Source organism: Lepidochelys kempii, chromosome 4 (assembly GCF_965140265.1).
Source record: "Lepidochelys kempii isolate rLepKem1 chromosome 4, rLepKem1.hap2, whole genome shotgun sequence".
In the NCBI taxonomy this organism is placed as follows: domain Eukaryota; kingdom Metazoa; phylum Chordata; order Testudines; family Cheloniidae; genus Lepidochelys; species Lepidochelys kempii.
The window spans coordinates 10,113,602-10,139,478 of NC_133259.1; the positions used below are offsets into that span (position 1 = coordinate 10,113,602).

The 25,877-nt window shown below is 43.9% G+C and overlaps 2 protein-coding genes across 6 annotated transcripts; one reads left to right on the forward strand and one right to left on the reverse strand.

The window, feature by feature from the left end:
- Positions 1 to 4,839: 4,839 nt before the first annotated feature.
- THAP6 (THAP domain containing 6) lies at positions 4,840 to 14,343 on the reverse strand. 3 transcript variants are annotated; one of them, XR_012158426.1, is made up of 6 exons: positions 13,909 to 14,343; positions 13,170 to 13,272; positions 9,410 to 9,617; positions 8,593 to 8,718; positions 6,454 to 8,157; positions 4,840 to 6,370 (listed from the first exon to the last, which is right to left on the reverse strand). XR_012158426.1 is itself a non-coding variant. In XM_073340358.1 (5 exons), the coding sequence occupies exons 2-5, from the start codon at positions 13,247 to 13,249 to the stop codon at positions 7,903 to 7,905; spliced, it is 669 nt and encodes a 222-aa protein (XP_073196459.1). In that variant the 5' UTR covers positions 13,250 to 13,272; positions 13,909 to 14,343; the 3' UTR covers positions 4,840 to 7,902. The 3 variants fall into 3 exon arrangements, 2 of the variants coding, with proteins under 2 accessions (XP_073196459.1, XP_073196460.1); XM_073340358.1 differs by having other exon boundaries at positions 4,840 to 8,157; XM_073340359.1 differs by lacking the exon at positions 13,909 to 14,343 and adding an exon at positions 13,748 to 13,867 and having other exon boundaries at positions 4,840 to 8,157.
- On the forward strand, positions 13,761 to 24,257 carry RCHY1 (ring finger and CHY zinc finger domain containing 1). Of its 3 annotated transcripts, none has more exons than XM_073340357.1 (9): positions 13,761 to 13,840; positions 14,744 to 14,863; positions 15,974 to 16,089; positions 17,705 to 17,783; positions 18,379 to 18,423; positions 18,596 to 18,654; positions 19,831 to 19,857; positions 20,437 to 20,557; positions 22,517 to 24,257. In XM_073340357.1, exons 2-9 carry the CDS (start codon positions 14,807 to 14,809, stop codon positions 22,643 to 22,645), a joined length of 633 nt encoding a protein of 210 aa, XP_073196458.1. In that variant the 5' UTR covers positions 13,761 to 13,840; positions 14,744 to 14,806; the 3' UTR covers positions 22,646 to 24,257. The 3 variants fall into 3 exon arrangements, with proteins under 3 accessions (XP_073196458.1, XP_073196455.1, XP_073196456.1); XM_073340354.1 differs by lacking the exon at positions 13,761 to 13,840 and adding an exon at positions 13,894 to 14,143; XM_073340355.1 differs by lacking the exon at positions 13,761 to 13,840 and adding an exon at positions 14,339 to 14,659.
- The last annotated feature ends 1,620 nt before the right edge of the window (positions 24,258 to 25,877 follow it).

A 25,877-nucleotide genomic window follows, 5' to 3' on the forward strand; every position in this document is an offset into this window, starting at 1 on the left:
TAACCACCTTTTTATACGTTCCTTATAACTGGGCTCCAGTGGGAACCGCTGGGGGCTTGGCTCTCTTGAAAAGCCTGTTACTTGTTTAGGAGCCTAAGTAAGGACTTAGCCTAACTTTTTAAGCTGGTGTCTTTATAAAGTCCTCACCATAGTCATGGATACAAACTATTAAGACAGAAGCATGACTTTTAAATGGGTGTCTGTCTTTTTTGTCAGGGTGGGTGTGGGTGTTTGTTTTTAACTTTGCATTATGACGCAATTTCCTGCCATTCTTGGTTTCTGTCCAAAAGGAAAAAGGTATTTCCTATTTTGAGAAGGATAAAGATTGTTCTGTTCTATACAGATTATTATACCGTACTTGTCACCATAGTTCTGAGCCCCTTCTGATCGTGCATTGAAGTGTGTGACTTACATCTGTCATGTGTGGTTTGTTCTCTTTCAGCCTCTCCCCAGGTGGAGAATTGTGTGCTGTGTAGTGTAGTGTAGTGTTTTGTTTTGGTAGGGTATTTTCCTCATGTGCACACTTCTCCTCTGTATTTGTGTCAGAGAGGGCAGGTCACAGCAGTGTACCTTGTACTTGGAGCAGAAGGTGGCGAGGTTTGGAAGGTCCCTTAGTTCCTGGGGGGGAGTCTGTTCCTCAGTCTCAGACCAGCTTCTTCAGGCAAAACTCTGTCTCCTGTGCAAACAAGCTTTACTCTTATGGTAGAAAGTTCCATTGTGCCAAAGGAGCAGAGTTATCAACCATGGGCCGCATCCCAGGGCTTTAGGTGATCTTTCGATATCCTGGGCCCAGGCTATTGAGTGCTGTGAAGATAGGGACTGAGACCTTGAACTTGATTGGATATTCTCTGGGAAGTCAGTGTAGGGCGTGGAGGCCGGGTCTGAGGTGTTTGTGGTGGCCGGTGTTTCTGAGGAGACACGCTGCAGCTTTCTGTACTAGTTGGAGTTTCCTAAATGCTGAAGGCCTCATGCCCAGGTATATGGCATTGCTGGAGTCCAGATGGGAGGTGACAAAGGTGTGAATAACTGAAGCCCGGTCATCATTCTCTGGGATGGGATGCTGTCTCCTAGCCAGTCGGAGGTGGTGGTAAGTGTTAATCACAGTTACTGCTATACGAGAACTTTGCGTTAGCGAGAAAGCCAGGACCCTCTGAAACTAGACTGCATTGACCAGTTGTGGGTATGTGCCTTCAGCCCAAAGAGATCGCATCATGGCTACACACTCCTCAAAGTGCCTCCTTCTTCCCACCAGCATCACCTCCATCTTGCTAGGGTTCAGCAAGAGCTGATAGTCTCCAGGCACTGGGCCATCTTGGAGGTAGTGGGGGTGGTCAGATGTGGTGAAAGACGGGTAGAGCTTGTGCCAATATTAGTGCTTTAAATGTAATGTGTGTTCTCAGCCCGGAGCGGATGAGGTTTATTCATATTTGGAGGATGGCTTTTGGTCTTGGCACAACCCCTAGATGATTTCGTATACAACCGAGACTAGCAGTTCTCTAATGGGACGTGGATGACGTTTACGATAAAGGAAGCAGGCGTTATGACTGGCTTTGAGCTACCATCGGGATCTTCTAGCACCCACCCCTGCCCAAGGACAGAGCGGATTGTGATGCGGGATTGGGGACTGCATTAGTAAATGTCTCAGGACACCCCCCGTCAGATGTGGCAGCTCGTTTTCCAGAGCGATCGTAGAGATCTTTCTGTGGCTCATTTATCACTGGGAATTGGTTTGGGCTATGAGGCAGATAATCCTAGAACTGACACTTCTTGCATATTAGCTGCTGCTCTTACAAACAGCCCTGGGGCTTTTGATAGCTGCTGTTCAGTACCGGAGATCTTCAGGCAGACGCACAGGGTGTGGGTACCAGTGTACACTAAGTGTTACAATAAGAACATTGAGGCCTTTCTGTCTGTAGGTCTCAAAACGCTTTCCAAAGGTGGCTGTGTATTGAGTAAATGAAATATGCTTGGTGGCACAGCCAGCTCAGTGGCGGAGCTGGGAACAGAACCCAGGTTCTCTGCTCCTACTCCCATGCCCCAGTGGTCTGGGCTGCTGCTCTACGGCTACGTCACATACAGCAGGTTGGTTTGTCTTTTACATTCCGCTTTGGTTCATTCTTCCTCTACCCGAGAATGAGATCGCTGACCCAAGAGCCTGCGAGTGAAGCGATGGAAAGTATACACTCCCCCAGTGTGTATAAAAATGCGCTGTGTGTTTCATTATCAATACTTGAATGCAAATATTTATCAGTATGTTTTAGTGATATTCTGTTGGTTCAGTGCAATGTTACCAGTTTTGTGTTGTGCACCTTATATTTCACTTCCTTGTTTTTTTGTCATAATTCTTGGACTCTGATATTGCTTTTCCTTTTTGAGGAGGTGGAACAGTCACTCTCTTCATGGTGTGCTCTTAGCCTTGTGCTGTAGTGCTGACAACCCTGGGCTGTGTGCCTCAGCGCTGACTTGGACAGCTCCTTGCTGAAAAGAGGTTATTGATCTTAAAATCAAAGCTGGCTTATTTTAACTGTGCTCCAATGTATGTCTAATGCGAATGTGCTTGTAGATACTTTCATATGATCAGCCGCAACTTATGATTCATTGGAAAAGAGAATAATAAAACGGTAGGGTTTGAATGGTATAAAGAACGAAAATAGGGGAACATTTTTAGCCTGCAGAAGAGAAGAATGAGGGGGGATTTGATAGCTGCTTTCAACTACCTGAAAGGGGGTTCCAAAGAGGATGGCTCTAGACTGTTCTCAATGGTAGCAGATGACAGAACGAGGAGTAATGGTCTCAAGTTGCAGTGGGGGAGGTTTAGATTGGATATTAGGAAAAACTTTTTCACTAAGAGGGTGGTGAAACACTGGAATGTGTTACCTAGGGAGGTGGTAGAATCTCCTTCCTTAGAGGTTTTTAAGGTCAGGCTTGACAAAGCCCTGGCTGGGATGATTTAACTGGGAATTGGTCCTGCTTCGAGCAGGGGGTTGGACTAGATGACCTTCTGGGGTCCCTTCCAACCCTGATATTCTATGATTCTATGATTAGTACGTGTTAGCTTATCTGTGGAATGGTTAGTTTCCTGTGTGTAGTTTGGTATTGGTAAGGGTGTGTGATAAGGAAAAACAAGAGAGCCTATTCCTAGGGCAAGGCCACTGCATTGATTTATTTTGTTTATCCATAATGGAGTCCGCTCTTCTGTTCCTCCACAGGGAGGGAATTTACACATGTGCGTGAATTGGGGGGAATTATCCATGAAAGTCTCAGGCTACTTCTGATGCGCAGAGCCTTTGCAGAAGTGAAGTAGATTCCCCTCCTGCTCACTCTGTGGATAATGCAGCAGGCTGCAAGTCTCTGGGTATCCAGTCAAGATCCAGTTCTGTAGCCATCCTACATACAGAGTTCCTACTGCAGTCAGTCGGCGGGATTATTGCATCCAACGCAGCCATAAACTAGTGCCTTCCTGCCCCAGGGCCAAATCCTAATCGTTTGCTCAGAAGGCAGTGGCAGCTGTTTGTGTGCAGCAGGGGAAGTGTGTGGACTTCAGTTTTGAAGAAAAGTGGTTAGTCTGTCTGACTGTGACAGGGCGGGATCTCACTCCTGTCTCTTTCCAGGTTACAAACAGCTTGGAGACCTTCTTCTGCTAAGCACCTTGTGGTTTTTTTTTCCCACAGTATCCTCCCCACCCCTATTACAGACGTGTGCAGGTCCATATTTACACAAGCCACAATCCTTAGCTAGCTTGGCCAAGGTGGGGGGACGATGAAAGGGATCTTCCCCCGGCAGTTTCCTCTAGGCTCTGACTCTGAAAACCTCATTCTGTCTCCCGCATTTCCTTCCTGTGCCTATTCTACCTTCTGCCTAATGGGCTAATGAGTCTCTTCGATCTCCTCAGCCCATCCCAAGCCATTGATTACGCACAGCTCTTCTTAATCGGGTCTACTCTAGGGCAGCTAATTGGAACTGCAGTGACCAGAGTACTAGATCAGCTGTTGCTGCCCAGTGGGAGTTAGGTGCTTAAATATTTTGAGTGTCTGGACCTCAGGTATTATGCTGATAGGGAATATCTAAGTACCCAGGGAGCCATGTTTGAAATCCTCACAGTCTGGGAGAGCATTGCTGAGATGTTGCGATCTCAGGCCTTTAGCAGCTGCTCTGATTAGCGTCAATGTGGAGAGGCACTGAATGCCGCCCTTTAGAATTGCTCGTGGCTGGAGTCATGCTGCTCACCCCGGCTTGTGCCTTGGCAGCGCTCAGGAAGATCTTGCCTCTAGTGGCCAGGAAGGAATGCTGGTCATGCCAGTATCTGGGAGCTCACTGAGTTGGCGGTGTAGGGAAACACGGCTTCGCATGGAGCCAGGGGTTCAGGTGCCAAGGGGAGCAGATTCAGCACAGGCTGATAGAAGGATCAGCAAGAGACTGGCAGTCCCCTTTGTGTAAGTGTTCCCTCTTCCAGGTGGAATGCAGACTTACTTCAGTCGCAACAGTCCAGCTATATTGTAACTCCCCTCATCCCTGTTGCTGAACTCTCCCCTGCCTGCTCCCTTCCACTCGGGTTCATAACCCTCTGAACTCATCAGTGCTGACAAGCATCCCTGACCTGTCCAGACTGCACAGCCCCCCACGCCAAGGCATTCTGGGGGAAGGCCCATCTGCCTGATGCCCTGAATGTTTTACCCAGCCTGGGTGGTCTCCCAGCCACATTCGGGGCGGAAGCTTGGACTCATGCAGCTTTTTAGTTGTGTGAAGGATTCAAGTCCAGCTGTCTGTGCCTGGGGGATAGTTGTAACACTCTAGGGCATGTTATGGAGGCAATAAGAAAAAAGAACAAATAACCCCATATAATGTCTTTCCATTTTTTACTGTGACTGATCATCATAAATAGATCATTGTATTAAAAACATAAAGTATCTTCTGGATTAAATATAACACTTGTTTGAGAATATTTAGGAAAAGTCACAATGCATCTTCATCCCCCTTCCTGCTATCAGCATAAGGGTGTTTTTTCTGTCTCTTCCCCTAAGAGCAAAGGATTCTTAACAGCCTAGATCCTGAACCAAGAAGCCATTAAGCAAATGTGGCTACTGTGTGTATGAATTATCAATGCTACTAAATATTGCAGAAACTACGTATAGCAGAAGGTGATAAAAGTTGCCCTAGGTGCATTCTTACTCTGCATAACACTATGAGCTCCTGTAATTACATTTACACTGGTTTTATAAGAACTGTGGATACTGAACTGAAACAAGTGTTATTAGCAGCTTCCCTGTTGAGCACACTACACCCAGCCCTTGAGCACGGAGTTCATACACTGGTGTTTAGCAAATCCCACTCTAAGAAAACAGTGCCCAGAATAGCTACCTCTTTCCCACCAACACTCTTTGCAAAGGGCTTACGTTTCCTGTTTATAATGCACCTGAACTCATTCCAAATTGATGCAAATCTTAGACCAGGAAAATCTTCTGGAAAATGCCACATGCTGATTGCAGAATTAGTGACTGATGCGTTGCATCTAATACACTCACGATACAGAGAAGAACAAATGATCAATCCATGCTCTTAAAACATCCTGGGCCAAACTTCACCTGGACCCTTGAAAGAACAGCTGAAGTGAAATCATAGGTACGCAGGAGTGGCATGGATGTCAGAGTCCAGTGCCCTGCTATTGCAGACAACCATCTCATCTAATCCCATTCATAAATTTATCAAGCTCCATCTTAGGAGCTCTGCACATGCACTCCCGGGTAGTAAAGATCCAGATTAGGGCTGTCGATTAACTGCAGTTAGCTCATGCGATTAACTCAAAAAAATTAATTGCGATTAATCGCAGTTTTAATCGCACTGTTAAACAATAGAATACCAATTGAAATTTATTAAATATTTTTCGATGTTTTTCTACATTTTCAAATATATTGATTTCAGTTACAACACAGAATATAAAGTGTACACTGCTCACTTTTTTATGACAAATATTTGCACTGAAAAAATGATAAAAGAAATAGTTTTTCATTTCACCTCATACTAGTACTGTAGTGCAATCTCTTTAATTGTGAAAGTGCAACTTACAAATGTAGATTTTCTTTGGTACGTAACTGCACTCAAAGACAAAATGCAAAACTTTAGAGCTTACACGTCTACTCAGTCCTACTTCTTGTTCAGCCGATTGCTAAGACAAACACGTTTGTTTACATTTACAGGAGATAATGCTGCCCACTTCTTATTTACAGTGTCACCAGAAAGTGAGAACAGGCATTTGCATGGGACTTTTGTCGTCGGCGTTGCAAGGTATTTACATGCCCGATATGCTAAACATTCATTTGCCCCTTCAGGCTTCGGCCACCATTCCAGAGGAGATGCTTCCATGCTGATGATGCTTGTTTAAAAAAAAAAAAGTGTTAATCAAATTTGTGACTGAGCTCCTTGGGGGAGAATTATATGTCTCCGGCTTTATTTTACCTGAATTCTGCCCTATATTTCATGTTATAGCAGTCTCAGATGATGACTCAGCACATTTTAAGAACACTTTCGCTGCAGATTTGACAAAACACAAAGAAGGTACCAATGTGAGATTTCTAAAGATAGCTACAGCACTCGACCCAAGGTTTAAGAATCTGAAGTGCCTTCCAAAATCTGAGAGGGATGAGGTGTGGAGCATGCTTTCAGAAGTCTTAAAAGAGCAACATTCCGATGCAGAAACTACAGAGCCCGAACCACCAAAAAAGAAAATCAACCTTCTGCTAGTGGCATCTGACTCAGATGATGAAAATGAACATGCGTCAGTCTGCACCGCTTTGGATCGTTATCGAGCAGAACCCGTCATCAGCATGGACGCACGTCCTCTGGAGCGCTGGTTGAAGCATGAAGGGACATATGAATCTTTAGTGCATGAAGCGGGCATTATCTCCTGCAAATGTAAACAGACTTATCTGAGTGATTGGCTGAACAAGAAGTAGGACTGAGTGGACTTGTAGGCTCTAAAATTTTACATTGTTTTATTTTTGAATTCAGGGTATGGGGTTTTTTTTACATAACTATATTTGTCAGTTCAAATTTCATGATAAAGAGATTGCACTACAATACTTGTATTAGGTGAAGTGAAAAATACTATTTCTTTTGTGTTTTTTTTACAGTGCAAATATTTGTAATCCAAAATACATATAAAATAAGCACTGTACATTTTGTATTCTGTGTTGTAATTGAAATCAATACATTTGAAAATGTAGAAAACATCCAAAATATTTAAATAAATGGTACTCTATTGTTAACAGCGTGATTAATTGTGTGATTAATTTTTTTGATCGTTTGACAGCCCTAGTCCAGACATTAGAAAATTTCATTTAAATCCAGTCCACGATGAGTCATGATTCTGGAGAAGCTCCTTTTCCTTCTCCTAGTCTTTCCCCTGGTGAACAGCTCAACTCATAGCTACTGCCAAGATCACTTATAATCTTCCATCACTTTCTCTTACCCGTACAAATAGGGGATGTTGAACTTATCTCCAAAGCCTGCCCATGAGACTTCCCCACCCTCTCCAACTCCAAGTCTCATATGCACTGTTTTAGTCCTGATTTGTACTCTTAGGGCCTCTCTAAGGTTGTGCATTATGAAATCTAAGCTAGAGGTCCCTCACCCTGCTAGTGCAACGATTGTTTACATTTATATTTTGTCTTTTGTAGCTCGCACTCCTGACCACTACCTCAGCCCTCAGAGACCAAGACACTTTGTTACACAAGGGAGCTATGTCCCAGGAGCAAAGATCTTGCCCAGATGGTATCTTTAGAGAAACTGCTTCTCCAAAGATCTGTTTGGTCGTGTTCATTGAGTGCTGATAGCCAACTTAAAACATCCCACTTCTGAATGCTGAACCTGAGGAGAACCTTTGCAGTTATTCCCGCTGCCGTTCCTTCAGTTGACAGTCTTCTCCTGTGTGCTCGCCTCAGACCACTCCCAGCAGTAAACATCCAGCTTACAGGCTGTTTCGGGGCTGATTAGACAATTGTTTTCCAGCTCCTGGATCATCGTCCTCAGTGATTCTCTGCGTTGTCGTTCTCTGTCTAAAGTGTTCCTCAGACATTCCTTGGCCTCTTCGAGCTCACTGATTACTTGATCTAATTTACACTTCAGTTTCTTTGGACTGTCCAGTATGCTGTAACTGTGCTCCTGAAAACAAAATTCAATACATGAGACAGTCTCACCTTTCTCAAAGATCTCAGACTTCCACACATTCTCCCCATTCACCAAGAAGGAATTAAGAGACTGTTTAAAAGGCCAATCCCAACTCCCATTAGCAATCACTTTTTGCAAAACCATGCGATGTGCATGTGAAGCTTGCCTTCAAGGTAGTTAATCCACTATGGCTTAATGGTGGAACAACGTATGAGAAATGGAGATACCTCTAACTGCTCTCTGGTGAACAATAAATCTGAGGGAGATCCTTGAACTGATGCCCTAACACAAATGAAAACGGACACTGAGCCGAAATGCACTGATGACCTAAGAGGATGCCATTCCCTGGACTTACACTGGCAGTGAGTATGCCCCACTGTGTTGAAAGTCTGCTATATTTAGGTGGTTCAAATAAGTCACTTTACTTACCAAGATGAATTGGGAATGAAATTCTCCTGTACTGGAAGGCAAATCCACAAGCTGGTGGTTATGAACTGTTACTGGCAGTGTTTTCAGTGGGGAGTTTCGTCTGCCATGAACTTTTCCTTGTCTCTGCTGTTATAAACATATATTTCACACTTCAGTTATTGAGACAGAGACATCAGAAAGAGATGGGATTGTGGAGGCTAATGTGTGGCTACTGTGTGCTGGAAGCAGGGGAAAGGTGAAGTGACGAATAAGTCCCACACTGAATTGGGATGCTAAAGGCTATTCATTAAATAGTTCCTGTAATGACAGTCAGATCTCCAAGGTGAGGAGCTCTCCAGCCCAGTCTTTTTGGTATGTTGGGAATTTATTTAATGATATTATTATTGATTTGTATTAGGAAGCCCAGTAAAGGATCAGGACCTCATTATGCCAGCTATAAAGCAAATCCCTGCCCTGAAGAGCTCACAGAATAGGCATTTGGCTAGACTTCAGGTGATCCGTTTCACTTCTCCTTTTTTCATGTACTTGACCATTTCTTGTTCGGACTCACAATGGTTATTTAAAAAAAAGCCTTTAAGGGCATGATCCTGCACTGTTTCTTCAGGCAGTTCTGCATAAGTATTGGGAGACAGAACAGGCCCAGAAAGATGCTAATCTTTGGGCACAATATTTTTCCACCTCCTCTCCTGTTACCTAGTGATAATCCAAAAGAAGAAAACATCTTCTGAGTTCTATGTAAAGTGCGGGGAAAAGCTTGCCCATGTTTGCCAATACAGTTAAATATAGGAACAATCACCTGCAGATTATAAAGACCAACCTGGAAGTGAGAAGGAAATTCAAAAATGGAAGGGATGACTCCAGGTTTGAGCCTGATGTTGGGACCTCTTGTGTCGAAGTCTGACTTCTTAAAGTGGCGCGAACATAACACATCTGCTTTCTTAGGCTCCCACATACCTGCAGAGTTCACATCGAGTCTTTTCATGGCCAACACCCACCTTCTTTTGGCCTCCTCATCAGTGGGGAATCTAGGACAAGTGTGCAGACAGGAAAGCAAGTTGAATAGATCACCATTCTATTCTGCAGAGTCTCTGGCCTTACATAAGTTTCTGTAACTCATGATTGTAAAAGGGCACACTTACAGGTAGCTTTGTGATCGCTCCTTCAGACAATGTGTAGCCTGTGTGCAGGTTGGCACCCACACCCTACTCTACCTAGCCATGCCCTGCTAGTACCACCTAGCAGACCCCTCCTTATGCTCTGGTTACAGACCCCACCATGTTATGACCTTCTGTGCAGGAAGAAAGGGGCTGTGTCCACCACCACAACCTTTTGAGTCAAATTAATTCACTTGAAGCCTGTTTACAGTAATAATTCATAAATCCTCAAGGAACTGACTTGGTAAATACAAAATGACAGAGATGGGTTCAGTTCTGCAGCCAATGTAGTGACTGTTTCCACTGACTACTCCTAGAGGCTATTTCTATATGGCCTTTCATTTCAGAGATACCAGACACTTCACATTTCATAAGACTATTCTTTTGTCAATTTTGGGCAGGCTAGAAGTGATTAGTTTAGACATAAATATTCCACACTCAGATGATATGAAAATGACTGCTCTATTTTAAAGGATGACACATGTAATGAATTTTTTGAGATATCTAGTTCTGTGAGTGAAAAAGCCACATAAGTTTTTAAAATTTCCACAGCCACACACCCACACCCGAGTCTGGATTATTTTGACTATTATAACCAGCATTATGAGAATCATGTTACTTTGTGGCTACAGTGTTTAGACAATGACTTTTTATGGTTGAGTCTGGGATGAAACAAAGGAAAGCCTTAAAATGTTTCTTTGGATAATCATGGGATACACACCCTGTGATACGATTGTTTTCTGCACCCTTTCATTATGCTAATCTTTATTTCTAAGATATTATTATTACCCAATGGGACAGACATTTGAGTTCATTTGTATTTTGGAAAGAAAAATACAAAATACTATTTTGATGGCAAGAAGCAGCCATTCTAAATCACTGAGTTTACAAACAAGGCAGCATGTACGAATAAGGAGAAGAAATGCCAAGTGAATGAGTTACATAAGAACGGCCAAAGTGGGTCAGACCAAAGGTCCATCTAGCTCAGTATCCTGTCTTCGGACAGTGACCAATGCCAGATGCTTCAGAGGGAAGGAACAGAACATGTACTTATCAAGTGATCCATCCTCTGTCGCCCATTCCGAGCTTCTGGCAAACAGAGGCTAGGGACACCATCCCTGTCCATCATGGCTAATAGCCATTGATGAACCTATCCTCCATGAATTTACCTAGTTCTTTTTTGAACCCTGTTATAGTCTTGGCCTTCACAACACCCTCTGGCAAGGAGTTCCACAGGTTGACTGTGTGTTGTGTGAAGAAATACTTCCTTTTGTTTGTTTTAAATGAGCTGCCTATTAATTTCATTGGGTGAGCCCTAGTTCTTGTGCTATGAGAAGGAGTAAATAACACTTCCTTTTCTACTTTCTCTACAACAGTCATGATTTTATAGACCTCTATCATATCCCCCCTTAGTCATCTCTTTTCCAAGCTGAACAGTCCCACTCCTATTAATCTTTCCTCATACGAAAGCTGTTCAATACCCTCATCATTTTTGTTGCCCTTTTCTGAACCTTTTCCAATTCCAATATATCTTTTTTGAGATGGGGCAACCACATCTGCACGCAGTATTCAAGATATGGGTGTACCAAAGATTTATATAGAGGCAATCTGACATTTTCTGTCTTATTATCTCTTCCTTTCTTAATGATTCCCAACATTCTGTTCCTCCCTCCCTCCCAAGATTATCTTTAATGGAACAAATATAGACGCATGGGCAGAAATAGACCCTCTAGGGTCTATTTTAATCCACATTTGGACAAAATTTAAGATAATTGTATTTTGGTGGTTGTGTTAAGGTTGGCAGAATGTAATGCAATAGCTAGAGATTCTTTGGCTGATTCTTCTTTCAGGTTCCTCATGTGTAGGGCAGGAATTAGTTAGAAGCTTTAATATCAGAGGATTTCTCCAGCCTGCTCACCTCACTTTGCCTGAGAGCATCACACTGGTGCAGTAGCAGACCAGAGAGAAAGATACCATTCCTCATACGGTCTACTAGTAAATGGAGACAACCCATCAGGAGACATCATAGAATATCAGGGTTCGAAGGGACCTCAAGAGGTCATCTAGTCCAACCCCCTACTCAAAGCAGGACCAATCCCCAATTTTTGCCCCATCCCTAAATGGCCCCATCAAGGATTGAACTCACAATCCTGGGTTTAGCAGGCCAATGCTCAAACCACTGAGCTATCTCTAACCCCATCAGCTGTTCTGCAACCTCTGACTACTGTCCAGAATGGAGGGGAGTTATTGACACTGCCCACTCTGAACAGAATGTACTTTCTATTAGTTCCTTAATAAAAGAGCTCAGATATGGGGTAAAGGGCCATGTTTAGTGATGAAGGCAATTTATATAGTTTTTTGGATCCTATGGAACTATCTTTTGTTAACACTTTCTCTGTCTTTGGGTTTCCACCTAAATGCCCAGTTTATCTATGCCCTAATCTTTTATGTTCGATAACCAGCAGAGAGAAAATAACTGTTCCTTCCACTCTATCACACTCCAGGAAAAAGTTCAAATAATACCAATGGATTGTGACAACATAGTCTTTATATTAAGGGCTTTGGAGCGGAGCCCGGAGCTGGAGCGCGGAGCAGTGAAACTGCAGGTTTTTGCCTGGAGCTGGAGCGGAGCCAGAGCACAGCTCCAAAGCCCTGTTTGTATTGATAGTAGTTAGTCACTGCACTGGCAGGAGCACGTTTATGTCTCGTTCTTTGTTCACTATTAATCAATTTGATTATAAATATTTTGACTTTATAACTAACTCCATAAACAAGACATGGTGAAAGTCAAAATATCAGAGGTCTGGGCATGAGCTGTTTTAATGGCTAATAAAATATCTGTTGCTGAATTGTACCAAGTTCTCTCTTTTTAGAGTGTGCTCTGTATTTCCAGTAGCTTCCCCATTATGAAGGTTGTTACTTTAACACACTAGAAGCCAACCATTTTCAAATGACTTTTCTATGAACTGTAAACATTTCAGGGCCTACACCCTGTTTGAACCACCGGTGAAGGCAAGCAGCTTGACCACAGAAAAAGCTTGAAATGTACAACACTAAAACAGGGCAAGGAACAAAAACAGTGGACTGACGATACTTTCTGTGTGCTAATTATTTCATTTCTCTCTTCAAAGATATTTACAAAGTTTTAGTATTTTCCAGATGGGGTAATGAATGTGCAGAGAGGCGGTAAAAGACCAACGCTACAAGGCAAGGTCCTGCTCCCTGCAAGCATCCCTCCTGCAGCAGGAGGTCCTACCCCACCATGGACCAGTTCCCATGAGCAGGGTCCAGATCAGTAGCAGCACTGGGACTAGAGCCTGGATTTCTTAACTCTAGCTCACGGAGCATGGAACGGGCTCACCCCTGGCCCCAGGTTCAAACTGAGTTACTTCCCCCGTCAGCTTACACGAGTCTGAACCTTACACGTGAAACGTCAGCCCTCGTAGCTTGGAATTCGGCAAACATCTAGACGCGCAGCCGATGGCCGAGCAGCTCTTCACCATGGCACGGGTGGCTCATCGCAGAACTGGGGAAAGAGCGAGGCTGAGCGGGGAAGGAAATGGGGTGAGGGCGGGACGGCCCCCTTGAGCCTGGCCGGCCGGGTGTGTCCGCGTGAGCCCGGGCACCGGGGCATGGCCACCCACACGACGCCGTCCAGCGACACCACCGGTGGCCTTTAGGGGGGCCAGGCAGCAAGTGTGAAAAATTGGGACGGGGGGGGGCTGGGTGTGTGTGTGTGGGGGGGGAGGAATAGGAGCCTCTATAAGAAAAAGACCCCAAATATCGGGGCTGTGCCTATAAAATCGGGACATCGGGTCACACGGCGGGTCCCTGGCCAGTGACACGCGAAGGCAGCCCCGCGGCGTGTCCGGGTTTCATTCGCTTTTATCACAGCTGGGGGAGCGCGCGCGGGGCTGGACGGGGGCGGGCGGGCGCGCGGGGCTGGACGGGGGCGGGCGGGCGCGCGCGCGCGGGGCTGGGGGGCGGGGGCAGTCACGTGCTCCTTAACGGGCTGCGAAGCCGCGGGCAGCTCCTTCGGTTCCCGCCCTCGCGGAACAGCGGGAGGGACGTCACGCGGGGCGGGACAGGCTGAGGTACCCAGAGCTGCCCCGGCGGGGGGGGAACCACCAGGCCCGGCGCGCGCGGGGGAGGTTCCGGGTACCTGGGGGCAGCGGCGCTTCCTCCTCCGGGCTCTTCGCTTCCGCCCCGCTTCGCCCGCCGGAAGTGCCGCTCACGGCGGCGGCCGGAAGTGGTTCCGGGAGGCGGCGGCCCTTCCCCATAGAGAAGAGGCGGGCGAGCGGGCAGAGCGGCGCCGCGGGCGGGCGGGCAGAGCGGCCATGGCGGCGGCGGCGGCGGAGGCCGGCTGCGAGCACTATCGCCGCAGCTGCCTGCTCCAGGTGGGGGCGGGCTCGGTTCGCTCCCCGCGGTCCGGGCTCGGCTCTGGGAGCCGCTCCCGCCGCGGCTCTCGCGGGGCCGCCCCGAGCGGCTTCTCCGGCCGCCTCGCCCGGGCTTTGCCCTTCCCCTGGGCCGCCCACCCCCGCCCCGCGAGAGGGGCCTGGGCGCCGTGCCGGGCGCCTCCCCTCTCTGCCGGGGCCGGGGCCCGGCGGACGGCCCCTGCCCCGCGAGCTGCCCGACTCTGCGGCGCCGAGCGGCTGCGGGACGCGCCCCTCTCCCCCGCTGGAGCTTTTGGCTCGGAAGCATTGGTTGACGGGGCGTAGACCTCGTCTGAGGCGTGCTCCAGGGTGCACGTTTTCACTGTCTGCCCACGCAAGCGGGAGCTTCCCTTTTCCTTCCTCTCCGTCCCCAAGTCCGGCCGCTCCCGCCCGCGGATACCTTGCAAAGAAGAGACCAAGCTTGTGCTGTCTCCAGCTCCACCAACGTGACCTAGTCTAGGGCTTTGAAACGCTACAAGGGTAAATGAAACCTAGGCGCCCCCGTTCGCTGTAACTTACATTTTGATTTCCTCATCGTTTGTCTCCTCTTCTTTGTTTTTACAGGCTCCTTGCTGCGGTAAGTTTTACGTTTGCCGTCTGTGTCATGACAGCAAGGAAGATCATCCGATGGATCGTTTTAAAGTAAAACAAGTGCAGTGTGCAAAGTGCAAAAGCATCCAGCAGGTAATGGTGTATACTTTAATCTTTTCAATATGTGGTGACTGCAGTTGTTATCTCTGAATGGGATTATAAAACACAGATGCTTAATAGAGGGTCTTAATTTTACTCTGTGTGTGGGGGGGTAGATTTTTCCTTTCCTTCAAATGGTAAGAGAAGAGTAAAGGGAATTCCTATATTTTAGGGGTAAGTTGCATTAATTCTCTCTCTGTTACCTAGACAGTTAACATTAGAGGAAGAGAGAGGTGGTTTCAGTTCCTAGCAAAACTAATATAAACACTCTAGCCTGGCTACAGAACAGGGTTAAGGTTATAGAGTGAAACTCTTACAACTAAGTCCCTTGGCTTTGTTACATTTGTAGTGTGGACAGGACCTTAGTGTCTCTCCTGTAGCTTCTGATCGTTCCCTGTGTTCCTGCAGGTAGCACTTCCGCAGCAGCACTAGTAAGTGCAGAGATAGGTGCTATAGAAAACTCAGCTAGATAATGAAACTTACAACTGTATCTTTTTCATTCTGCTGTTTTGCTATCTCTGGACGAATGCTGTGTACAGGATTTGTGTCTAGATTTGATCCCCCCCCCCCTTCAATATACTGCCACAGTAATAAGAATGTAGCGGGGAGGGTGGTGGGACGACATGGGACTCTATCTTGTGTCCACCCAAACTCAGTGGCTTGACCAAGTATGGCAAATCCTATATTCCTATTTCTCAGGCTTGTTCTGTAAGACAAAGTCTGAAGTCTAATTCCTTAGACAGCATGTAAAATGTCCCTAGTGAAGACTGTTTTTGATTAAAAGAATAAGGAAATTGTATAAAAATCCTGTCAGGATTGGCAGGTGTAAATATGGACTTACGGTGATACTAGAATTGCCTGCCTAAAATGTCTTAACTCTGAACTTGCATATATGCATCTTTTTTGTGGGTACAAAGCCATATAAGATCCTGAAAGTATAGGCTCTGTGATGTAGGACAACAGGCTGTGCTCACAAAGTGTTAAGTCTAACTCTAGTAATAATGGCTCATTAAAGTGCTAGCTTGAAGAACTAAAAGAACCCCCCCCTTTTCTAGCAAAATGCTGGTAGTTCTTATTGCTTACATTATGTGTATGTACTTGTAGGCTCAACAGAGTTGTGAGGATTGCAGCAGTATGTTCGGAGAATATTACTGCGGTATATGCCACCTGTTTGACAAAGACAAGAAGCAGTATCACTGTGAGAAGTGTGGAATTTGTAGGTACTGTATTTAAAATTATTAATATTTTTTCTTCAATGTTGTTTGCGTTTCCAAGTTTTTAAAGCAATTCTGCTTAGGTTGGCTTAAATATTGGTAACTTTAAGATATTGTATTTTGAAATTGAAATTATGCATTGTGTGTAAGAATTCAGGATGTTAGCAAGCAGCTATAAGTTTAAAAATACGTCTTGCTTAAAGAACACTTAAAAAAAGTCATTCCGTTATTTGCATATAGTTTTTTGCCTTGGTGGGTAATGTAGACATGGGAAAATTCAGGGGGGTGTCCTTTTACACTGAATTCTCATTAATAAAGGGGAAAGTTTACTCAAGTAATGAGTTTAAAAGCTTTCTGTTGCTTTTAAATGCCCAGTTAAAATGGATTTTCCTAAAACAATTCCGATTGTAGGTCTTAAACTACATGATTCCCTTTTGTTCGCTAAAATCAATCTTCTAGTGATGTTGCACAGGTTTAATGTGGTCTGGGAAGGGAAAAATCCACCCCACCCGCCTCCCGATCCTCTGTTGCATATTCTGCACTCATTTCATGTGTAGAACTCCAAAAACAGAATATGCAGTAGAGCACTGTACTTTGGGTAAAAGATCTGTAATGTTTGTTGGGGGTGGGAAAGACTTCTTAATTTCCCACTGCTGCAAAAAATTTGTCCTTAAAAAGATCTACACAAACTCTTGAAACCTTTGGTGGATGAATTAAGTTGATATTGTTCTGTGTTTAAATTATAGCAGCTTCCTGCAGCAGACCTATGCTTTCCATTTTCATCTAACTGCTCTGTACCACTAATTAATATTAAAGAAAGCAGTCTTAGAATTTCTGACTTAGTTATAAACATGTTGGTGCTAATTTCTCTTCATTTTAGAGAGAACATTAACATGATATTTCAGAGCCTTCGTTTCCAGAGATTGGGTTTAGATAAAGTTCTTCCTAAATGCATGACTTTCAGAGAGATTTGAACTGTGTTTATGTAATAGAAAATGTGTAAAAACAAGTATCTGTTTAACCTGTGCTAATTATAGTTAGATCTATTGTTACTAGAAAATAACAGGGGTAGAGTCTGCAAATCTGTGACTAATCATGGGTTTTTTGAGACTCAGGGAAGCAGGCCTCATATTGGAGATAAGCTTTTCCTTCTGATGTAGCTCAAAAACAAAGAAAGCTTGATCTTTAAAAATGTCATTGAACACATAATGGTGGGGAATGATTTTCGTACAGGCATCTGTTGAAGCAGTTTTCTTGCACTGCAGCTATTGTAAATGTCTGCCAGTGTGAAAATTAATAAGTGCTAAAGAGGGGGGGAAAGTTGGTGGCTACCATAAAACAAGGGCCATCATCTCGAAAATATACTTTATTTTTAAGTTGCACTGGTGGTTGTCAAACGTGACACTTAAGAATATTTAATGTAACGACTCGAAGGAAACAGTTAAAAATCTTGTGCTTTTGACAGCTCTTTGTGTAATCAAAATCTTTTAAAACCTTTTAAAATCGTTTTCTTGATCTGGGAGACCATCTTTTATAAGTTTATAACTTTTCTTGCAGGTATTAAAATGTAAATTGTACAGAAATTGGCAAACTATTCCTAACCAACTGCCTGTCTCTTTAGGATTGGTCCAAAAGAAGACTTTTTCCATTGTTCAAAATGTAACTTATGTCTAGCTTTGAGTTTTCAAGGAAAACATAAGGTATGAATGTAATACTCTATAATTTCATTTAAAAAGAACACCGCTACCCCCATCACTGTGCTTAAGAAAATGAGAGCTGGTACATCCTAGCTAGACCCATTTATAATACAGACCAGTGCTATGCATACTCTCCTCCTTCCATCAATGGATCGCAGTCCTGAACAGCAACATTGATCAGCATTGGACTTCTGTATTGCTTCCCTTGCCATGTGAATCCCCTGGAATATACTCTTTGAAATTTCATTGTACATCTGGAGGTCCACGTATCTATGATTAACTCTTCTAGAAATGTTTTAAGATTTTGTCAGTTTGATTTGCCACTTTCCTAGTGTGGTCTAGTAGTTTGTTTTTTTTTTTGTTTTGTTTTTTTGGAAGTCCCATAAACAATTAAAAATATTAAAATTGGAAATTTTAGCATTCACAGATTTTACCAGAATCCCCTTTGATGGAATTTGAACCCATGTTCGGAGTAGTAAAAGGTTTCATGAAACTTTTATATATTCTCAGGAAATGTAGATCCAGATACTTCTATTATGCAAGAATCTACATTTATTTTTCTTTCCTGTTAAGCTGCCTTTTTTTTTTCTTTACAAAGTGCATTGAAAATGTCTCCAGGCAGGACTGTCCAATATGTTTAGAGGTAAGGGTTGGGTTTTTTAAATGTTTCAGCTATTAAAAGTTTACATGAAAGTAAATTCTATACCTTAATTGTGTACCTATTGAAATATCCTTTTTCCCTTTTGGCTTTGACTTTAGCTTTCTGGGTGTGTTTGGTACTTGGGAAAATACATGTTAATTATGTCTTGAAACAGGACATTCACACCTCACGTGTTGGAGCTCACGTTCTGCCGTGTGGACACCTTCTTCATAGGTAAAGCCACTTCTGTAGAATCCTCAGTATCAGAAATGGAAATATCTGTTGTATCTTCCAGTCCATCTCCTCACTAATGCAAGGCTGATTGTTCTCTGCTATCTTCAGTGGTGTTCCGAATGTCCCAAGCAATGGGGCTTCCGTCCTTTCCTTTGGAGACTTCTCCCCAACCCAGTAAAACTTCCTGACAGAGAGGCTTCCTTGATGTTCATCTTACATTTTCCCTTGCTTAATTTCTTGTTGTTACCACTTATACTCCAGCATATCACTCTATATAATGCCCTCCTTGGTGCAGACTGTTGTGCCGCCCCCTCACTCTGGCCCTATAATGAAGAGCCCCATGGGGCTTTGTGAAGGCACAGGGGTCTGACTTCATGGAACATGTTGGAGGGTCCAGGACTCAAGTTGTCTCTTAACCAGTCTATATATTTAACTCTTAATTTTCATTCTGCATTGTCCTTGCGTCCACTGAACGTTTCTATTACTCTAGGAAATCTTTCCAGTTTGTCCATAATTTTTATGCTGACATGGTGCCCAGAACTGAATACAGTACTCCCAGAGCGTGGTCACAACAGAGTCACATATTTCCTTCGTGTCCTGTGCATCGATGCTTCTATATTCAACCCAAAATGTCCTTATCCCTTTTTTGTTTGTTCGCTATTATGTCTCATTGGAAATACCTTGGATTTTCTTCTATTCCTAGGTCTCCTTCATTGCTGTTTGCCAGGCTCCCCTTCCCACTGACTGTACGTTGTAGATTAACGTTCTCCAGATGTAGCAGCATGACGTTTTCCTAACTGAATCTTGCTTTGTTGTGTTCTGCCCGTCTCCCTAACTCTCTCTGAAGTTGTTCTCTGTCCCTGTTGTTTGGAGTAATCTTGAATCATCTGCAAGTTTCATTCCCACGCTGTTGACTCCTTCCTCCAGTTCACTATTGAAGATGTCAGAATGAGACCTAACACATTCTGGTGTCCTTGGGTCCCTCTAAACACTAAGTGTTGGTGCTTGGTTGCCTCCCTCTTTCCACTGCCATACAAATTATTTTTTAACCATAGCTCTTTGGCTAGCTCACTCTTCCCTCAGTTGAAGCCCCACTTTTCTGTCCAGAGGGTTTAAAGCACAGTGACTTCACCTTCTTCGTGTAGCTACTAATGTGGCCTTGTGTTTTCTTTTTAGAACTTGTTATGAAGACATGTTAAAAGAGTGAGTATTCTGACCCCACTTCTTCCTAAGTACCATGGCAGTGCGTGCAGACTCCTGAGCTGGAGAAGTAAAGATTGCTGTGACAATCCAGGACTGAGCGATTTAAAAGCAACTGTTAACAAAGCAGTCTCTCCTCTGCTGCTTCCAGCAAACACTGCAATGTGTTCATGTTGTACATCGCCTTTCTCATTGACTACTGGGATGGGAATCAGTTCATAAGACTGGAAGGGACTTCCTGGGTAACTGAGTCCAATCCCCTGCTTTCACAGGCAACACTGTCATATAATCCCATTCATAAACTTATCAGCTACATCTTAAAGCTAGTGGGGTTGTTTGCCCCACTGCTCCTGTGGGGAGACTGTGCCAGCCCGTCACTCCTCTGGTGGACAGAAGCCTTCTGCTCATTTCCAGCCTAAATTTATTCATGGCCAGTTTATCCCCATTTGTCCTTGTGCCAACATTGTCCTTTACATTCAATAGCTCTTCTCCCTCCCTGGGGTTTTCCTCCCTGTCCTGATGTATTTAAACTGACTCTGTCACCACAGCAGCTTTCTGACTTGTATTTCGTGTCCTTGCCAGAGGTTACCGATGCCCCTTGTGCATGCACTCGGCTTTAGATATGTCCAGGTACTGGCGACAATTGGATGATGAAGTGGCGCAAACCCCTATGCCCACGGAATATCGGAACATGATGGTGGAGGTAAATGGCACCTTTTCTCACCATGCCCCCTTCCAGTCTCCCTCCATTATTGGCCACTCTCTACCATCCTGTTAGTCGGAGTAGAGAGCAAGTGGAACTCTCTCTGAAACAAAAGGTAATGTTACCCTTTGGCATGATGCAGAACCGTTGTTTCTCATGTTCAGGGGATAAGGTGACCAGCTAGGTGAAGAACTATTTTGTTCCTTACCCACCAGTGCCTGGTATAGCATTGCACTGAGCGGGGGGGAAGGGATGCCGGGGGAATTACTCTTCTGAAACATCTTGGATTGTCAGACAACACCAGATCAGGGAGCCACTGTCCTCTGCAGGAGCAGGAATGTATGCTCTCTTCCCATTCCAGAGTGAACACACTGTTTGTGCAAAACACTCGGATGTTTGCCAGCGTTAGGGTGGCAAATTGGGTGCCACTATTCTAGCCAAGGGTAACTCAGCCTTTGACATCCACGTTGGGCCTGGCTTCTGCTTGCTAGTGAAACTTAAATTAGGATCAGGGCTATGTAACTTATTCCAGCAGCATGCGGAAAGCCAGCCCAGATGCCCCACTTCCCTAGTGTTTCTTGGATTGAGGATGGTTCTGCTTTTTTAGATGATGTAGAAAAGAACGTATTTCCCAGAATGGATTATTTGAAGTCTCATAGAGCAGTGTCAGGCAGCCCCCACAGAGGGAATAGTGTAACCAGAGCTTTGTGTCCTCTCCAGTCTTCATGTTCTGGAAAAACTTAGGCTGATTGTCTGGGAAGGCCAAATTTGTTATGCATCTAATGCAAAAAATAAAAAGGTAATCAAAGTTGTTAAACAGCACACTTATCTAAACCATATTAGTAAAAAAAAAAAAATTGCATAATATTAAAAAAAGAAAATTTGCAGATTGCAAGGCTTAGAAGGTGCTAAGCCTTGGGCACCATATGAAATTAATAATTCAACTGTGCCAATTATAATTGCTGTTTAAAATGAACAGGAAATCATAAAAAATTAACAATATAAGTACAACAGAAAATAAGACCTATAACCAGCATTATCCCAGTGTAAAAATGGCAACATAAGGAAAAAATAAAAACAGCCTGCTGTAAACAAATCAAGCACAGATGGTCCTGTAAGTGCTCAGCCCAAAATAAACCGGACCACCAGCGAGGGAGGTTGGGCCCAACTAGTCGTTAAAGAGAGAGTGAAGGAGGTGATACTGCTAGGGACACAGTATGTGCTGTGAAATACCACAACTTCTCGGTGGAGACAACACCATGCCGGGGAATCTGAACCTCACCTCTTTGACTGAGATTGGGACCCAGGCCTTATGGCCAAGTGTAAAAATAAAAATGTAACAGAAGTCGTGACAGACAAAGAGAGAATCCCTGGTGGCCAGTCTCGTTGCACCTGTACCTCCCTTGCCCATTAACACCGCTGACTTCATACAGAGGAAAATAGAATGATTGGTGCACATTGCCCAACTAATAGCCAAGCAACAAACAATTGAAAACAATACTGTACCAAAGGAGGTGAGTTGGTGCCCCCGGTTCGTACTTTAAGCCTAATATTAATAGAAATTCAAATAGTTACCACCACTGTGGTCTTACAAATGTGCTGCTAAATAATAAACTTAAAAAAAAAAAAACCCCAACCAACCCCCCCAAAATAATACCTATAAAACAAAAAAATATAGCTAAAACCTAACCCAGCGTAAATAAACACACACAAACGCCTCATTTAAAAAAATGTAAAATATCAAATTAAAAACAAAATACTTATTCTAAATCAACAAAACTAAAAAAAATCAAAACCAACTAAAATAAAAGACAAGTCCTGTTTACTAGAAATAACAAAAAATAAAATAAGAATATACAAATAAAATAAAAAGATGTCTGGTAGTAAGCAAGTTTTGTTCTAGGCACAATGTTTTATGCAGCCTCCCATTTGTCTTACGGCCACTCTCTTTTACTACAGATCCTTTGCAATGATTGCAGTGCCCGATCCACAGTACAGTTCCATATCTTAGGCATGAAGTGTACAAGCTGTGAATCCTACAACACTGCTCAAGACGGAGGATGCAGGATGGCTCTGGAGCAGCAGTGACTACCACCCACATCGCATGTTACTGGAAAGAAAACCATCCTTGTTTGATATGGCTGCTAAGGCACACCACAATGTCTCATAGTACAAATGGTTTCTCTGTTAATGTCCTATCACAAATCCCAATTCCTGGCGCCGTATTCAGGCTTCTTAGGAAACTGTCACTCTCTGCTGTTAGCATATCCTATGATTCCCCCACTGCAGTGGTTGTGAAGTGCAGATCCATGTCAGAGCGCCTGTGAGATCTCACCCCTCTGCTTTCTACAGTGATGCTCCCTGGAGAGCATTCTTGTCTGGTGGAACTTCCCCTTCCGTGGTGCTGTGCATCACACACAGTGTTGGTCCTTGAGAACTGCAAATTTTAGAGGAGAGCTCAGATGTCTTTTCTACCATGCTGTATAGATACATATTTCTAATAAGATGATTTATAAGCAACATCTGTCAGAACTGAACTGATTCTGTGGCATCTGAGGGCTCTGACCAGATTCCGTGGAGGCTGTTGCTTCCAGGAAGAGAGGGCAGCAAGGATAGACAGATACCCCTTCTGCATAGAAATCCGCGGGGAAGGTCAGTAGCTTGGAGTGGTATCTTAAGGAAAGCTTAAGTCTTCAATCTTTTTGGTAAATAGATTTTGTTTGTGAGTGACACTTGTAGGTGGATGAAGTCTGGGAAATGGAGGTGACGATAGATGGAAGAGGTGGAGTGGTACAAATCATTTATCTTCATCTGCAACTCCCACAACCTGCACAAAGTAAAAATGAGCAGGTTTATTAATGTAAAGCAAGGCTACTGTGTGTCAGATCAGTGTGGATATACAACACTTTAAAAACAGGGCTCAAAGCTGCTGCTTTTCTCAACTGGTTTCTCTACATCTTAGTTCCTTTCATCTGCTGCAATTACACTAGCCATTGATTTCTCTCCACCCCGAAGGCCCCGATGCTAAAAGTCGAACCAACATGCTTCCTTTAAATATGCCAGTGGTCTGTTAACTTCAGTGAGTCTATTCAGGTGCATGAAGTTAGGCATGTGCCTTCGTCTTTTCAGGATTGAGGCCAAAAATAGTTAGTTCCATTGATTCTGCAATTTTGCAAAAATTCTCGAATTTAGGGACACTCTCAGGTGGTTTAGGCCCAGTCTTTGCTTTTGCGGTTGTTTTCTTGAAACTAGATCTTACAAAACAATTGTTAAAATATACTGAAAATAGTTCCCTCCAGAGTGTTGACAGTCTGAATGCTGCGGGATGGCCCTCCTTTGTGAGAGCCAGTGTGTGAAAGTAGCTCGAGGTATATATGAAAGAACCGTATCTCTTTCATTCTCCATGCTGAGTGAAATCAGAAAATCACAAACCTAGCTTCTCACTATGTAGCTTATTTTTTAAACTTGTTCTAATTATCTAAAGTGTCACTAAAAATTTATTTTTCATCTGACAGTGTCCCTTTATGCTCAAAAATACTTCAACTCTAAGTGCTGCATGGTAGTATTAGTGTATCCTGCTACGGAAATCGAACTGCATATATGTAGGGATCTTTTTCTAAAGCCCTTTTCTCAATGCCATAAAGTAATGTATTTTGATGTACAGTAATATCTTTAATAAAGCAGATTATAGTAAACTCTTCATTAGCTTGGTGATCGCCGTTCCTGGGAAGTGTCAAGTGAGTTTGAACTAAAATGGGATGGTGTAAAAATATGGTTTGTCAGTTCATTTCAATGGCAGTGATGGATTTTTTTACTTTGCTAGATGCTGGACCCACTGGCATGTGAGGAAAGGTGGGAGAATGCAACTACAGCTGGAATATTACTTGACTCAGATTTTTTTATACTAGATCTGTGCTGAGCCTTTTGACCTGCACAGTTGTTTACGCTGGAAATAGTTTTCCAGCAGCTCATGTTGTTCCTCAACCTCTCCACGGCAGTCCCGACAGCTACATTAAACTCTGTATGCTTCCCTCACAAGGTAATTTTCTCTGCAGTTATGACAGCACGCAATAAATGTGACGCTCACTAGTGCTAGGGAATGTTGCAATGTCTATAGTTAGCAAGTTGCAAATTAAGCACAGAAAGTTACAATGACCTCTTGGGGTATAGCTACACTGCACACGCCTTTCAGCAGCGTTTGAGTACATAAACTATATACACCCCTAGCATGGGTACAAATAGAAGTGTAGACAGTGAGACATAAAGACAGGCCTGAACACTCTGGATGTGTACCCTACTCGACTCTCTGCTTGCCCCAGCAGTGCAGCCCCATCTACACTGCTGTTTTTACCAGCATAGTGTCCCGCTGCCTCCTAGCTGCTGGAGTCTTTCCCCATTGCAGGGAAAGGCTCTGGTAGCTGGAAAGACCTCTTGAGATCCCTAGAACTTTTGGCAGGACTAGATGTACTTTTTTGCAGCACAGGTGAGGAAGGTGGCTACTGTATGTGTGTTACACAGTAGTGAGGTGGACTGATGGCTCCATTCTTCCTAACTTTGGTAAACTAATCTCTTCTGAGACATTGAGTCCATGTATGCGGCCGCTGGGAGGTGTAATTCCTGACATGGGTGGGTATGCACTGAAAATAGCAGCGTGGCCATGAGTCTGTACCCAAGATCTCTGATGGGATTGTACTCTGGTGACTAGCCTGAGCTGCTGCCCCTGCCGATCAGAGCTAGAGTGGGTATGTCTGTCCGAGCTGGAAATTACACCTCTCCGCTGCAGTGTAGACCTGCCCTGTAAGTGACGGTTTCCACCACTGTAGTTCGAAACCCAAAATGCAAATTACAGCCTTTCCCTGTGGTACTGTGTTAAGTGTGTTGTGGTGTTTGGATGGCAACTGACAAAGCAAACACCGCTGGATGCTTTGTCTTTATTTATTTTAATAGGATTTGGAGGGCTGTTCCAGTTGTAGAATAATGGAACGGAGTGGAGCCTAGGAAGGCAACAGTGAAGAAAACTTCTTGGTTTTGTTAGTCAAATTAAATAATACAGTTAAATATTAAAACTTGTTGATTAATTCACCTACCCTGCTGTGTCTAGCTTGGGAAACCGCAAATCAGTTTCTCTCTTTTTGTGTGTGTGTATTTAGCAATCAGATTAAAGCTTTTTTTTTTCTTCTATCCTTAAGGTCTGATCTTTAAATCTGTCAGTACAGATCTAAATAGTCATACACATAATGCACACAGCCTCTGTGCCAGTGGTGTGAGCTGGGCACAGGAGTAAACAGCCTTTTTTCCACAGGACACGGGCAACTTCTGT

What these genes read in the sequence shown, in the direction of transcription:
- THAP6 (XM_073340358.1), bottom strand. Translation starts at nt 13,249, where the DNA reads ATGGTGAAGAGCTGCTCGGCCATCGGCTGCGCGTCTAGATGTTTGCCG. An exon ending in CGAGGGCTGACGTTTCACGT is followed by an intron (nt 9,618 to 13,169) that starts GTAAGGTTCAGA and finishes CACTTGTCCTAG; the next exon opens with ATTCCCCACTGATGAGGAGG. An exon ending in TTCATTCCCAATTCATCTTG is followed by an intron (nt 8,158 to 8,592) that starts GTAAGTAAAGTG and finishes TTTTGTTTTCAG; the next exon opens with GAGCACAGTTACAGCATACT.
- RCHY1 (XM_073340354.1), top strand. Translation starts at nt 14,084, where the DNA reads ATGGCGGCGGCGGCGGCGGAGGCCGGCTGCGAGCACTATCGCCGCAGC. An exon ending in GCCGCAGCTGCCTGCTCCAG is followed by an intron (nt 14,144 to 14,743) that starts GTGGGGGCGGGC and finishes TTGTTTTTACAG; the next exon opens with GCTCCTTGCTGCGGTAAGTT. An exon ending in ACTGTCCAATATGTTTAGAG is followed by an intron (nt 18,424 to 18,595) that starts GTAAGGGTTGGG and finishes GTCTTGAAACAG; the next exon opens with GACATTCACACCTCACGTGT.